This window comes from Hippoglossus stenolepis, chromosome 17 (assembly GCF_022539355.2).
Source record: "Hippoglossus stenolepis isolate QCI-W04-F060 chromosome 17, HSTE1.2, whole genome shotgun sequence".
NCBI lineage: Eukaryota > Metazoa > Chordata > Actinopteri > Pleuronectiformes > Pleuronectidae > Hippoglossus > Hippoglossus stenolepis.
Window position 1 is genome coordinate 8,991,465 of NC_061499.1, and position 12,340 is coordinate 9,003,804.

At 42.4% G+C, this 12,340-nt stretch overlaps 1 protein-coding gene across 1 annotated transcript; it reads left to right on the forward strand.

Moving 5' to 3' along the window:
* The first annotated feature begins 9,191 nt into the window (after positions 1 to 9,191).
* On the forward strand, positions 9,192 to 12,042 carry LOC118125270 (relaxin-3 receptor 1-like). Its single transcript, XM_035183705.1, has 2 exons — positions 9,192 to 9,473; positions 10,312 to 12,042. Exon 2 carries the CDS (start codon positions 10,454 to 10,456, stop codon positions 11,660 to 11,662), a length of 1,209 nt encoding a protein of 402 aa, XP_035039596.1. The 5' UTR covers positions 9,192 to 9,473; positions 10,312 to 10,453; the 3' UTR covers positions 11,663 to 12,042.
* Positions 12,043 to 12,340: the final 298 nt, after the last annotated feature.

Below are 12,340 nucleotides of genomic sequence, written 5' to 3' on the forward strand. Positions count from 1 at the left end.
ACTCGGGACCTGTTGCGGTTGGTGGAGAGAGCGATCGCTCTCACGGGCACATGGCTCCGCGTTGCATGTGTTTTGCACACTGCGGGAAGGATAAACGCTTCACTTCCTGCGTCTGTCACGCGACATCGATCCTTGTCTACTAATTGTGCATTACGGTCCACACAATCAATTACAGATCACACGGTGAGAATTACATGTAAATCGAATGATAGTTGTAAAACAAAGCTTACTTCCTGTTGCCAGTAGGTGGCTCCATCACTATTATTACATACAGACATATAGATCTGTTCAAGTAGGGGCTCTGATGTAGCGTGAGCAATTTTGTTTAAATTTGACAATGTTAGCACAACTGAATATTCACACTGATCAGTAGGTGGCGCTATGACCCTGCACTAATATTAATATATGGAGGTCAGGATTGACAGGAAAAAAAATAAATACAGACAGACGTCCGTCCGTCCGTCCGTCCTTCAGTAGTGCAGAGATATTCTCTCCTAAAATTTCTGAGCGAGCCTCCTACTTCCAACCAATCAGAGGAGGCCAAAGTCAGTGGTTGGAGCTCACAGCTGTCAATCAGTACGGGAAGGAGCCTCTGGTCTGTTATGGCTCGGGTACTGATGAAGCTCGAAGCTCATAATAACTGCTGAAAGACGTAACTTTACAGCAAAGTAGTATCTCAGTAATCTAAAATCTATTAATGGTGAATACACAAGAGAAATAATTACAGCAAGCAAAGCCGGTTTAGTATTTATATGGGCATCTGTTGTTTTAAGACAGGTTTCTTTACATAAGAGACACTTCTTATAATATAATATGATATTATAATAATAACTGAACATCTGGCCTATAACCTTCAATGATGTGGGATATATTGCTGGTCTGTTTTACTAGTCTGTGACAGTTTTAGCTGATAAACTGGCAGATAAGTGAAGAATATGCAGCATATTTCTGTGTTGTTGTGCATCTCAGTATTAACTTGTGGCTCCACAATGGAAACCGAGAGTTGGACAGATTTCATCTCTTTGAGCTGCTGCTAGTTACATTGTCAGTTTAATAAGTCTGCTTTGATTTCCAACTCGGCAAATCAACACCTCCACCTATTGTGTGATCCGTCTTTAGCTTTAGTTTTAAATTCGATTTTCATTTGGTTGAAACGTTTGACTCGTCATAGATTCAGTTTATTTAAATGTGTCTTACATGTTCTCATATTCCTTCCCTGAACCCTCCACCACAGAGCAAATGGGTTTTTGGTTGTTGGTTCTAACATTTGTCACCAGAGGGCTCACTTTAACTGAGAGTGAGTGCTGAGGGGAGCCTACCTCCTCCTCCTCCTCCTCCTCCTCTCTTTGACACTCTGTTGTATTCTCATTCTTACAATGGGTGGCGACAAAGCGCTGTCCCTATGGCACAACTCAGCTGGCGTGCTCAGAAGTGCACGCAGCATGGTGTTAGAGAAGGGCATGGACCCCAGTATGTTATCCATTTATAAAAGTGGATACTAAAATATACATCTGACCAGCTAATCTATGTTTTACATGAATAAATCAAGTTTAAATAAGCACATTTCATTTATTTCTTCTTTGGACATTTTTTGTCTTTTTTAGTTGAATGTGCATGAGAACAAAACACTGTTGCTAATGTCACAGTCACTGTTTTAGAGTGGCTGTCCCACAGATGATGTAAAAGCACTTCAACTCTCCCAGTGTTCCAGGAGTAAATTATTGGCCCTTTTAAAACTCAGGTGAAACCCGGTACATCACACTGTTCTTGGACATCACTTGAATTGCCAAAAGTAGGTCACTTCAATTTTTCTTATTTAGTAGAAACACAGAGATATGATTGGCCTTGAGTCTCTTTTGATTTGATTTGAAAGTAATGAAAAGTAACGAAAAGTAACGTACGTAACGTGACGTAAGTAACGTAACATAACGTAACGTGACGTGATGTCACATTACGTGACGCGACGTGACGTGACTAAATGTGACGTGACGTGACGCGACGCGACGTGACGTTAAGTAAAGTAACGAAAAGTAAGGAAAAGTAACGTAAAGTACGTAACGTGACGCGACGTGACGTCACATTGCGTGACGCGACGTGACGTGACTGAAAGTGACGTGACGTGACATGACGTTAAGTAAAGTAAGGAAAAGTAACGTAAAGTACGTAACGTCACTTCGTCACTACGCCACGTTACGTACTTTACGTTACTTTTCGTTACTTTACTAGCGTCACGTCGCGTCACGTAATGTGACGTCACGTTACGTGACGTACTTTTCGTTACTTTCGTTACTTTACTTAAGGTCACGTAACGTAATGTGACGTCACGTCACGTTACATTACGTACTTTACGTTACTTTTCGTTACTTTACTTAACGCCACGTCACTTACCGTCACGTTACTTTACGTCACGTCACGTCACGTTACGTTACGACGTGACTAAAAGTGACGTGACGTGACGTCACTACGTGACGGCGTGGCGTTAAGTAAAGTAGCGTAAAATGCGTCGCGTGACGTCACATTACGTGGCGGCGTGGCGTCACATTGCGTAGCGACGTGACGTGACTGAAAGTGACGTGACGTGACATGACGTTAAGTAAAGTAATGAAAAGTAACGTTACGTTACGTACTTTACGTTACTTTTCGTTACTTTACTTCACGTCACGTAATGTGGCGACACGTCGCGTAATGTGGCGCGTCCGCGTCCGTTACATTCTACTTACTTTGCGTTCATTGCTTTCGTTACTTACCGTTACTTTCGTTACTTTGCTACGTCACTTAACATCACGTTACTTTCGTGCGTTGCGTTAATAGCGGCGTGATGTAAAGTGACGTGACGTTACGTACTTTTCACGTCGTGACGTAAAGTAAAGTAACGTGACGTGACGTTAAGTGACGTGGCGTTAAGTAAAGTAACGAAAATGCAAAAGTGCGTCCGTCCGTCACTTTACATCACGTCACGTCGTAAAGTAAAGTAGTAGCTAAGCGTGGCGTGACATTAACAGCGTAGCTACGTGGCGTTAAGTAAAGTAAGGAAAAGTAAGTAGCGTCATTTCGTACTTTACGTTACTTTTCCTTACTTTTCCTTACTTTACTTAACGTCACGTCACTTCACTTTTAGTCACGTCGCGTCACGTAATGTGACGTCACGTTACGTGACGTACCTTTCGTTGCCTTAAGGTGCATAGCGTAATGGACGTCACGTTACAGTATGTACTTCGTTGCACCGTTACTACGCCCGTACGTCCTCGTCACGTTACTACGTCGCGTCCGTTGCGTTACGGCGTGACTAAAAGTGACGTGGCGTGGCGTGACGTCACATGTCGTGACGCTGACGTGGCGTTAAGTAAAGTAGCGAAAAGTAAGGAAAATAACGTAAAGTACGTAACGTGACGCGACGTGACGTCACATTGCGTGGCCTGACGTGGCGTGACTGAAAGTGGCGTGACATGGCGCGTTAAGTAAAGTAATGAAAATGCGTTACATTCGCACTGCGTTACTTTTCGTTACTTTACTTCACGTCACGTTACGTTACGACGTGACGTGATGTAAAGTGACGTGACGTTACGTACTTTTCACGTCGTGACGTAAAGTAACGTGACGTGGCGTTAAGTGCGGCAAAGTAACGAAAAATGCGTCACTTTACATCACGCCACGTCGTGTCAGCGTCGCAACTAAACGTGACGTGACATTAACTAAACGTAACTAAACGTGACGTGACGTTAAGTAAAGTGGCGTGGCGTGGCGTACTTTTCGTTACTTTGTTAACGTCACGTCCGCGTAATGTGACGTGGCGTCATAATGTGACGTGGCGTCACGGTACATTACGTGTTCACTATTCGTGCTACGTTACGTGCTACGTTACTTTCGTTACTTTACTTAGCACGTCGCTTAACGTCCGTTACTTTGCGTCACGTCGCGTTATGTTGCGTTCTGGCGTGGCGTGACTAAAAGTGGCGTGGCGTGGCGTGATGTAAAGTGGCGTGGCGTGACAGCGTGTAAAGTGGCGTGGCGTGATGTAAAGTGGCGTGGCGTGGCGTGCTGGTCACCGTTACTTTCGCCGTCATAGCGTCACGTCCGTCGCGTCACGTTACTTTACTTTGTCACGGCGTGAAAATAACGAAAATGCGTGGCGTCGTCACTTTACGTCACGTCGATTACGGCGTGGCGTAAATAGCGTAACTAAGCGTGGCGTGGCGTGACATTAACTAAACGTAACTAAACGTGACATGACATTAAGTAAAGTGACGTGACGTGACGTACTTTTCGTTACTTTTCGTTACTTTACTTAACGTAACGTAATGTGACATCACGTCACGTAATGTGACGTCACGTCACGTTACATTACGTACTTTACGTTACGTTACGTACTTTACGTTACTTTTCGTTACTTTACTTAACGTCGCGCGTCACGTTACTTTACTTTGATGTATTACGTGACGCGACGTGACGTTAAGTAAAGTAACGAAAAGTAAGGAAAAGTAACGTAAAGTACGTGACGTAACGTCACTTTACGCCACGTTACGTACTTTACGTTACTTTTCCTTACTTTTCCTTACTTTACTTAACGTCACGTCACTTCACTTTTAGTCACGTCGCGTCACGTAATGTGACGTCACGTCACGTAATGTGACGTCACGTCACGTTACATTACGTACTTTACGTTACGTTACGTACTTTAAGTTACTTTTCGTTACTTTGCTTACGTCCTCGCGTCGTCAGCATCGCGTGGCGGCGTCACATTACGTAGCGGCGTGGCGTCACGATACGTGGCGTGACGTGGCGTTAAGTAAAGTAGCGAAAAGTAAGGAAAATAGCGTCACGTCTGCGCCGTACTTTGCGTTACTTTTCCTTACTTTACTTAACGTCCGTCACTTCGCACTGATCGCGTGGCGTCACGTAATGTGGCGTCACGTTACGTGGCGTGCACCGTTACTACGTTACTTTTGCTTTACTTTTCGTTACTTTACTTAGCGTCGCGTGGCATAATGTGGCGTCACGTCGCGTTACATTACGTGCTCTGCGTTACGTTACGTTTCGTTGCGTTACTTACCCGTTACTGCCAGCGCCGCGTCATAGCGTCACGTTGCGTCACGTTACGGCGTGGCGTGACAAAAGTGGCGTGGCGTGGCGTCTTTGTTAAGTGGCGTCATGTTAAAGGCAAAGTAACAATGAATGTGGTGCGTCGCGTGACTGGCGATGCGTACTGTGTGACGTGACGTGACATGACGTTAAGTAAAGTAATGAAAAGTAAGGAAAAGTACGTAACGTGACGTGATGTAAAGTGACGTGACGTTACGTACTTTTCGTTACTTTTCACGTCGTGACGTAAAGTAAAGTAACGTGACGTGACTAAAAGTGACGCGACGTGACGTCACATTACGTGACGCGACGTGACGTCACATTACGTGACGCGACGTGACGTTAAGTAAAGTAAGGAAAAGTAACGTCACTTTACGCCACGTTACGTACTTTACGTTACTTTTCCTTACTTTACTTAACGTCACGTCACTTCACTTTTAGTCACGTCGCGTCACGTAATGTGACGTCACGTTACGTGACGTACTTTTCGTTACTTTTCGTTACTTTTCGTTACTTTGCGTCACGTAACGTAATGTGACGTCACGTCACGTTACATTACGTACTTTACGTTACGTTACGTACTTTACGTTACTTTTCGTTACTTTTCGTTACTTTACTTAATGACACGTCACTTAACGTCACGTTACTTTACGTCACGTTACGTTACGACGTGACGTGACTAAAAGTGACGTGACGTGACGTCACATTACGTGACGCGACGTGACTAAAAGTAAAGTAACGAAAAGTAAGGAAAAGTAACGTACAGTACGTAACGTGACGTGACGTCACATTACGTGACGCGACGTGACGTGACATGACGTTAAGTAAAGTAATGAAAAGTAAGGAAAATAACGTAAAGTACATAGCGTGTGATGTAAAGTGGCGTGGCGTTACGTGCACCGTTACTTTTCACGTCGGCACGTAAAGTAAAAATGCGTGGCGTGACGTGACTAAAAGTGACGTGACGTGACGTCACATTACGTGACGCGACGTGACGTTAAGTAAAGTAACGAAAAGTAAGGAAAAGTAACGTAAAGTACGTAGCGTGACGTGACGTCACATTACGTGACCCGACGTGACGTGACATGACGTTAAGTAAAGTAATGAAAAGTAAGGGAAGTAACGTAAAGTAAATGCGTGGCGTGATGTAAAGTGGCGTGGCGTTACGTACTTTAGGTAAATGCGTGGCGTGAAGCGTGGCGTTAAGTGGCGTCACGTCACTTTACATCACGTCCGCGTCCGCGTCGTAGCGTGACGTAAAGTAAGCCGTAAACGTAACTAAGCGTGACGTGACATTAACTTCGCGTAACTAAGCGTGGCGTGGCGTCACATTACGTGATGACGTGGCGTGGCGTGACATGGCGTTAAGTAAAGTAATGAAAAGTAAGGAAAATAGCGTAAATGCGTAGCGTGGCGTGATGTAAAGTGGCGTGGCGTTACGTGCTGCGTTACTTTTCGCGTCGTGGCGTAAAGTAACGTGGCGTGGCGTTAAGTAGCGTCCGCGTCACTTTATCCGCGTCCGCGTCTAATTAGCGTGGCGTAAAGTAACGTAACTAAACGTAACTAAACGTGACGTGACATTAACTAAACGTAACTAAACGTGACGTGACATTAAGTAAAGTGACGTGACGTGACGTACTTTTCGTTACTTTTCGTTACTTTACTTAACGTCACGTCACGTAATGTGACGTCACGTCGCATTCACGTACTGCGTTACATTACGTACTTTACGTTACGTTACGTTACTTTACATTACGTACTTCGTTACTTTTCGTTACTTTACTTAACGCCCGTCACTTAACGTCACGTTACTTTGTCACGTAATGTGACGTCACGTCACGTAATGTGACGTCACGTCACGTTACATTACGTACTTTACGTTATGTTACGTACTTTACGTTACGTTACGTACTTTACTTAACGTCACGTCACGTAATGTGACGTCACGTCACGTTACATTACGTACTTTACGTTACATTACCTTTTCGTTACTTTTCGTTACTTTACTTAACGCCACGTCACTTAACGTCACGTTACTTTACGTGACGTGACGTGATGTAAAGTGACGTGACGTGATGTAAAGTGGCGTGGCGTGACGTGACGTAACTAAACGTGACGTGACGTGACATTAAGTAAAGTAACGTAACGTAGTTACTTGTACTTTTCGTTACTTTGTACTTTAGTTACTTTTGTACTTTTAGTTACTTTGTACTTTTATACTTTTCGTTACTTTTGTACTTTTAGTTACTTTTGTACTTTTAGTTACTTTTGTACTTTTAGTTACTTTTTATGTCACTTCCTTTAGCCAGCAGGTGGCGCTGTGATTTTCAGTCATGATTTCTGTGTAGATGTCAGGCCGGGACTCTTGTCTTACATGTCTAGTTTGGACTTGATTGGACCAAATATGTCCGAGATACAGAACCTCGTGTTTTGATGGCGTGTAATCAAACTTTGACTCCACGCCACGGTCACACCGTGTGAAGAAAAATCGATCTTTGAGGTAGTTTTCATCTCCATCTTGTTGTGATGACACGCATCTCCATATGAAGTTGATCTGATGAAAGCCCTGGGACAAGTACATCAAAGTAAAAATGTGGAAAATGGCCAATATGAGCACTAAAGTAAAAATGGCGGGCTTCCTGTTGCTTTTTCCAATTGCACCTCTGACCTTTTTTGTTTGTCTGGTCATGATACACCTGGGCTACGATTTTTGTGAAGATCGGTGAAAGCTAACTGAGGGGCTTTTCCTTAGATGGCGCTGTTGAGCCATTTTTCCACACCCATTTCAAATTACTCCAGAATACAATTACTTTTTGGGGTTTTGAATTCCCTGCAAACTTTGGTAACAATTTGAGCATGTCTAGGCCCCGAAAAAGCCCCAAAAGGGAAATACAAATCCTTCGAAATACAATAGGGCCTCCCACCGTTCGGTGCTCGGGCCCTAATTGGAAAAGATATGTCAATGAGAAAAACAGGCAAAACAAGAAAAACAGGAAGAACAATTGTTGTTCCAATGAAAACATTGCGAGTGTGGGAGCTGTATGTTTTGTCCAGCGAGTTTATGGAGACGGCTCCGCAGAGCAGCATTAATCAACTTCCCCACGCTTCCGCCTCTTCCAGGCTAATCTCATTTTGTCATTCAGTGCTGATGTCCTTTCCACTATCAACATTTCTTAATGAGGAGTCATCTCTGCTGCTCAATCTAATCTCGAAGCAACACAACAGATATAAATAGAAGAAGAAAAAGCAAATTGCCTAATTTTCTGTCAAAGCCGTGTCATTTGTTTTACCTGTACCTGAGGTCAGAGTGCCACTGGTGTTTTCTTCAATGCAAAGACCCACGATGTTTATTTGAATTTAATGAAATTTTTACTCTGAAATGATAGGCTTTAAAATGTCAGTACATGTTCCATCAAATTCATGGATAGGTGAAGAAAACGGAGCAATAAATGGTAAATGTGATATTGATTAATATTAACAGCATATCCCAGATGGATAACAATTAGTAAGATTTCAAGAAACTTTACAAACAGGGTTGATGGAATAAGGATGAGGAAAACCCTGATAAATATCTGAACAAAAATAAAGTAGACAAGCCTCAAACTGGTGCTTGTCTTTTTGAAGTGCTTTACCAAAAGTCAAACCATTATACTCAACAGCAAAAGTAGCTAAATTCCGCTCCGTAAAACAGCCGGTTACAGTTAGAGAAAGGAACAAGGAAGGTGAAGCACATACGTTTAATTTCAGGGCTTTGTCACTGGTGACTCACATTCATGACGACTGATGTGGTTGTTTCAATTCCTGCTGTTAAACATTCTATAAAATGCCACATAATAGCTTTGAGTACACGTGTGTAGGTCTAACTTTAATTGCATGATGTGTTCAAGAGTTTTGACATGTCACACATGTTGGTTGACATATATATATATAATTTATATAATACATTATAAGATTATAGATATGATTTTGTTGTTCTATGATGCTGCAATTATACCGGATTTGGGTGAAATTGTATAAAACGTGCAGAGAGAGTAATTTAACAAAAATAAATAAAGCAAGGAGATTCAAGAAAAAAAATCAGTTCTTTAGTTCCTCACTCAAAACTAAAAAAAAAAAAACTGATCCAGTTTCCAAACAAATGTGTTGGTATTTCTGCATTATTATTTGCTTTAATTGTTTTTTATTCTGTTATTCATTTATTCTGATATGTTTGGTTTTTAGTGTTTAAGGTGGAGCTGGTGTGGGTGAGTGGAGATAATGATGATGCTGGGTGGAGCATGAAAACAGGGTGGGTGACAAACACATGGTTGTTACTGTCGTTCTGTGTTCTGCAGCAGAGCTGGTGGCTGAACGGTCTGAATACTGAAGATCTGCCTCCTTTGGTAAATATCCAGGTAAGTTCATTTGTTTCTAGATGTAGCTGAGAATTTGTGTATTTAACGGACAATCAGAGCTTTTAGGCCAAACACCTTTGAGTATATTTAACTTTTTTATGTCTGTGAGCTCCTGTTTCAAAACAAACCACAGTCTGATTCATCTCTGTAAATTTAAAATGTAGATTAAATAGTTTAGTTACTTATTCCACTGTTTTTCGAGTTTAGTAATAAATGGCAGCTTGGATTGTAAAACAAGGAGAAAAATTAAATTTATGTATTTATGTATCACAAGTAGATGGCAGCTTTTGCTTTTTATTTGATTTAAACCATGAAAAGACGACATTACTCCCACGAATGTAGAGAAAATTAAATAATTTAAGTGATTTTTTTTAAAAGGCTCCTGCAAAGTGTGAGTTAACAAAATTACATCAAAATTTGCCATAATATCATCGTCATGATACAAAAAATGGTCTTAATATCATGAAGTTAATCCAGATGCTATTGATTTAAACTTCAGATATATTTATTATTTCATGTTGAATGTAAAACTCAAAATTTTCAAACTTGGAGTCTTGACAATAGACATTTACAGATTATTAGAGATTATATATATGATGTAAATATGTTGACGAAGTGATTTGTGAAGATTGTTCTCAGGCTTTTCCACTTCAAAAGGTGAAATAAGTTTATTTTTGTGTCCTCCCAGAGATGTTTATTTCTTTGAGATGTGAATTAGATTAGCTAACTCTGTGGCTAACACTTTAGCCTAATCTGTTTATCTGACAAGACTAATCTACTTATTTGCTCATAAACTGTGGCTGCCATTATGTAATAATGATTTCCGCTTTCCTTTCAGGGATAGATGACTGTCAGCCAGTAAACCGACAACCAGAACTTCACAAGGAGGACGAGAGATCAACATCTTGAGTAATAAGTGCACGACATTGAGGCGGTGGTGGTGCTTTCGTTCTGACATTGACCTTCAACAGTTTGTCAAAATGTCAAACATCGACTTCCAGAGACTTGAGTTCTTCCGCAGCATCCTTAGCGGCTGCAGCCTCGGCCTGTTTTGTAATAACTCCCACCTAAATTTCCACAACACAAGTGATAACCACGAGCTGGTGATTCTTGAGGATGGACCCCCCTGGTTACGAATCGTCATCTCCGTCGTTTACTTCATCGTAGCTACTGCCGGAGTGTTGGGAAACTTGCTGGTGATGTTCCTGCTCTATTCCACACACACCATCCACACTGGCACCATCAATTTCTTTGTGTTCAACCTAGCTCTGGCCCACCTGCTCTTCTCCCTGGCCTTGCCGTTTTGGGCCGTGGACATTGCGCTGGACTACAGCTGGCCTTTTAGCTTGGCCACGTGCAAGGCCGTGTCCTTACTCACCGGACTGAACGTCTTCGCTAGCTGCTTCTTCCTGACAGCTATGAGTTTGACCCGTTACTGCTTCGTGGCGACTGCTCTCAGACCCAGTACCTCCCTGTGCAATAGATCCTGCACCTCTCCAGTGGCCACAGCCTTTATCTGGGCCGGAGCGCTGATAGCCGCACTGCCCCGAGCTGTGTTTGCTGACCTGAAACTCGTGGGCAGTGGCAACGACACAGCATGCCTGCTCCGTTTCCCAGCTGGCACTTCCTGGCTCGGAATAAACCAGCTCCTGCGCATGGTGCTGGGTTTTCTTCTGCCCTACGCCATCATAATCCTCTCATACCTGCTTCTGCTGCGATTCCTCTGTCGCCACAAACTGAAAGGCAGCAGCTCTCGGCGAAAGGCTGATATTTCAAAGTCCGTGGCGGTGGTGGTGCTTTCGTTCTGCCTTTGCTGGTTCCCATACAATTTCCTCACGCTTTGGGGTGTCCTGATCCAACTCGACATCCTTGATATCAGCATCGCGTTCTTCGCGGCTCAAACATACTTTTTCCCTCTGGCTAACTGCTTGGCTTTCACCAGCAGCTGCTTCAACCCTGTCATCTACTGCCTGGTTAGAAAAGAATACCGCTTGGCGCTCCACAACGTGCTCCTCAAGTTGAGTCTGGCCGTTGTGTCCAAGGTGCCGTATTGCATTTACTCTAAGGAGGGATCGGCACAAGCTGGGCACCTGGCTGTTCCTCTCAAAACATACAGCCAGACAACTCAATCTGACACAGAGAGATATGCACCAGTGTCAATGCTCCCAACTGCAGTGTCCACTATGTAAAGCCACAACATGGCGATCAAATTCTTTACTCCTAGACTTCTAAAGAGGATGCAGCTAAGCTTCTGTGGCGTCCTGTGATTTACAGTTCTAGCTCTCTGTATCTCTGTATCAGTTGCATGAAGATTTGACACTGATTCATGGCTTAATGAAAATTAAGTAATGGGAAAAGTGCGTTCACTCACTACAATTCACTGCAAATTTAACATCTGCATGAAACCTCACTATTGCTTTTTCTTCTTTTCCTTCTTATGATAATGAATAAGTGTAAGATGGTTTATTATTGTATAAAACTACAGTGCACATATTTACTGCTGCAGTTTGGACCAACAGCCATAACTGCACTGTACTTCTGGGTTGTTATTGTCTTAGTTTTAGATCGTCAAGGGTGAATAAACATTGCCGTTTGTTTGAGAAATAAATAAAGTTATTTTTAATCTATATTTTCTACAACTTTATTGTGTTATCATTAGTGTAGAAACTTTCAGTGGATCATTTTTTCAAACTGTTTACAGAAATAAGGCATAAAAATCATAGAAAAGGAATTTTGTGTCACAACAAAAATAAAAATTAGAGTAGTGGCTACTGAAGAAGGTGAGCATTTTCTGGATATCTTTTGAAAAGTTTTCTCTTTGGGGTAGTTTTTGATATTATTTTCTAACTTTTATGGAAGTTTTTTGG